This window comes from Anabas testudineus, chromosome 12 (genome assembly GCF_900324465.2).
Source record: "Anabas testudineus chromosome 12, fAnaTes1.2, whole genome shotgun sequence".
Classification (NCBI taxonomy): Eukaryota; Metazoa; Chordata; class Actinopteri; order Anabantiformes; family Anabantidae; genus Anabas; species Anabas testudineus.
Window position 1 is genome coordinate 2614829 of NC_046621.1, and position 3244 is coordinate 2618072.

Genomic DNA, 3244 nt, shown 5'->3' on the forward strand with positions numbered 1-3244 from the left:
GACACTTCAGACAGGGCTTCCAATGTGCTGACGGGATGTCTAGAGTATTCTGTGCACGTTGCATCACAGTGATAGTAACGAAACTCAATGGAAAAAGTGCTGACGAAGGTGAAGAAGAACATAACTGACATGACATCGAGCTGCATGTGTGGAGGCGCTGGGACGACAAGGAGAAGTCTGCACATGAAAATGTAGGATAACAGCAGGTGAAAACAGAACATGGCAACCTGGGAGCTGATTCTATCAAGCTGACAAGTGGAATCATCCTGATACAAACCTGTCAGGAAACAGCTTTTTTATTTAATGGCTCTTTTACATCTTTGAACGTCTCTCACTTTGTGGTTCTGTTCTGCCATCTTGGAGCCAAAGTTGATTTAATGTTTATGATTTATATTCATAACACCCGGTATACTGTTTAAATGTTCAGCAAGTCTAAACACAAAACAATAACTAGACTCTCAGTCTTTGTTCCCAGCAGGGGGGGCTAACACCAACCAAACTGAAGGAATGTACCTGATCACGGTTTTGCACGTTAACACAACATCCGGGTTTCATGTCCAGGTGTTTCAGGTACTGATGGAGACTCTTTTAAAATCCTCTCCAGCGGTTTTCATCAACATTCTCCGTATTAAAGGTAGATAACAAACGTGAGTCGCATTTGTAAAGTCGCTAACAACTGCTCAACAAACTATTAAAGGACTAATAACAAGTTTTTGACAACGTGAAGCAGGTAGGAGCGGCTTCCGGTGTGGGCGTTTGTCCTTCAAAATAAAAGCGCGGAGCTGTAAATACACAAATAAAGACCCGAACTCAGGGTGCAGCTCCAGGGGGGGTCAGGGTGCCACGGGACAAGCTATTCTGATCATAATTATATTTAGAAGCTTCATTAAAAAGACAGTTGATAAAATGTAAATCATTATTTTTTTTTATTGTTTTGAATTTTTTTCCATCTTAACAAAATATGAAATATGTGAAAATTAAGCATTTTAGTTTCTAAACATTGAAGTTTTGAATTCATTCTTTCATTCACACAGTTCTTCAGAAAAATAAAACAACATTTTAAGAAGCTGTATTCTGTTTTAATTGATGTTAAACAGTAAATTTGACATTAAAACATCTTAATAAACAAAGATAAAAGATTAAGTGAGAAGATTTTTGGGGGTTGGTGATTTTAAAAATCACTTTTAAATGCTTGTAAAAGAAAGAATGAGTATTAAAAATGTGAATGTTAAAGCTGTCTGGTAATAAAAACTTATGCAGCATGTTCAGATGGACTTTAAGGGTTTACAAATGTGACACAGTTAGATTTGGACACATCAGAGAGCATCTCTGACATTTTGCTGGGATTTTCACAGCTTTCTCTGCACTCGATGTAGAAGTGATCATGAAATTTAGAAATTCAATGGCAAACGTGCCGAAGAAGACGAGGAGTAACATGACCATCACCCACTCGCATCGGGCTGCGTTCATGTGGAAGTTCTGAAACATCAGGTAGAAGTCTGCAGCAGGTGAGTTAAGATCAAGACATGAATAAAAATGTTTTTTAAATGAACATTCAGACATTTAAACTCCATAAGTCGGTCATTACTGTTCAATGTCATGAGCCAGACTCAGTAAAAGGATACAGAGAATCATGCAGACAGTGATGGATGCAGACAACAGGAATCGGATGAAGCCAACCTTCATCCCCTCGTTCATCAAGTTAACTTTCAGGGTGATGTAGGTCTGCATCCAGCAGAACAGGAGTCCCAGTCCGAATGTTATATACGAGCCAATTCTGGCAATCCTGAAATTCACTGAAAACTAAAACCACAATAACAAGAAAGTAGGAAGTTAGTCTGTAAACACACTTTGCACTTTACCTACAAACTGATATAAATTAGAAAATACATGTGTCAGTGAGTTTAACGTGTTACCGGGACGTTTCCCATGATTAACATTCCAACACAGGCGAAAGAGAAAACCACCAGGCTGCTGATGTTCAGCCAGGGTTTGTCCATTCTGTGTTTTAGCTGACGGTATCTGAGGACGGCAATAATGAACCCTGAAACAGAAAATTAGAAGCAATCAACAGCACAGTGCACGTTGTTTACTCTGCATCAAAGGACAAGTTTGAACGTTTTTCTAATTGTCAATGAGATCAAAACCAAAAATAAATGTCTGCTTCAACAGAATTCATACAGAGTTTTAAAGTAAATTAAACTAAATACATTCTGTGTTCGTTGCTCACTCCACCAGTGGTTTCTTTCTTCTTCAGTGTGTTCCATGTTGTTGTATTGAATAAATACTGTATGTACTTAACGGTTTTAGTCATTTCATTGAATCTGAATTTTTCATAGTTTCCATGTCACACTATAATCAGTTAAATATCAGTGTTTCCACCTGTGTCTACATTACTGTTCAATCAGTGCTCTTACCCATAAAAGCTGACACGTTTATTACTTTGCAGCTGCCTGGTTGGGTGTAGGCTGCGTCACTGAGATTAGGAAAATGGAGAGTGTTGTAATTTCTGTTCCACAACTCATATATTAGCTTTTAATTTGAAGTGGAAATAACAATGAAGTACCCAATGTATGGAAGGTCAAAAAACCAAATGTCAGTTGGAGCCACATGGTATCTGTTGAAAGGAATTAAATTAACAAAGGGGACACAGTATTAAAATGAAGAATCCATCACAACATTACATAATCAGCTCACATGTGGTCCTATTTTAATTTTTACTACCCCCTAGAGACTGGAATGAAAATCAGTAGAGCAGCTTTTAAGAAATTTAGCACAGGGGTCTCAAACTCAGGACTATAATTTGTGTTAACATAAAGTTCTCCCAGTGCTGCGTTCACAACACTAAGTTTTTTTAAGTTTCTGATCAGCGGGACATTATAAGTTAAAGTGATGCGTTCGCGCACGGTTAAAAGAAAAATAAGGAACTCAATGCAGCCTCATGTAGTCTGCAGTCACACAGCGATACCTGTCCATCGACAATAACAGTCCCCGGTAACCCAGACACATTATAGGGTCGCACCGTTATTTGTGGTTTATTGTTTATTATTTGCAGTTTTTCAGAGAATTGACCTCAAACTTCCCTGAGCTGAACTTCAATAAGTCCAAGTTCAGGTCCAGACTTACTGATGATCATCTTTAAACCATACTGAGGGCCTCAGCTGCTTCCTCCTTAAAGCCACATGTGGCTCGACTAGATAGATAGATAGATAGATAGATAGATAGATACTTTATTGATCCCCAA

The 3244-nt window shown here is 38.3% G+C and overlaps 1 protein-coding gene across 1 annotated transcript; it reads right to left on the minus strand.

Moving 5' to 3' along the window:
- Positions 1-958: 958 nt before the first annotated feature.
- Positions 959-2976, minus strand: LOC113158496 (transmembrane protein 150C-like). Its single transcript, XM_026354423.1, has 5 exons — positions 2969-2976; positions 2418-2476; positions 1917-2044; positions 1626-1803; positions 959-1499 (listed from the first exon to the last, which is right to left on the minus strand). The coding sequence occupies exons 1-5, from the start codon at positions 2974-2976 to the stop codon at positions 1285-1287; spliced, it is 588 nt and encodes a 195-aa protein (XP_026210208.1). The 3' UTR covers positions 959-1284.
- Between the last annotated feature and the right edge of the window lie 268 nt (positions 2977-3244).

What these genes read in the sequence shown, in the direction of transcription:
- LOC113158496 (XM_026354423.1), bottom strand. An exon ending in TAATCATGGGAAACGTCCCG is followed by an intron (nt 1,804 to 1,916) that starts GTAACACGTTAA and finishes TTGTGGTTTTAG; the next exon opens with TTTTCAGTGAATTTCAGGAT. An exon ending in CACTGTCTGCATGATTCTCT is followed by an intron (nt 1,500 to 1,625) that starts GTATCCTTTTAC and finishes CACCTGCTGCAG; the next exon opens with ACTTCTACCTGATGTTTCAG.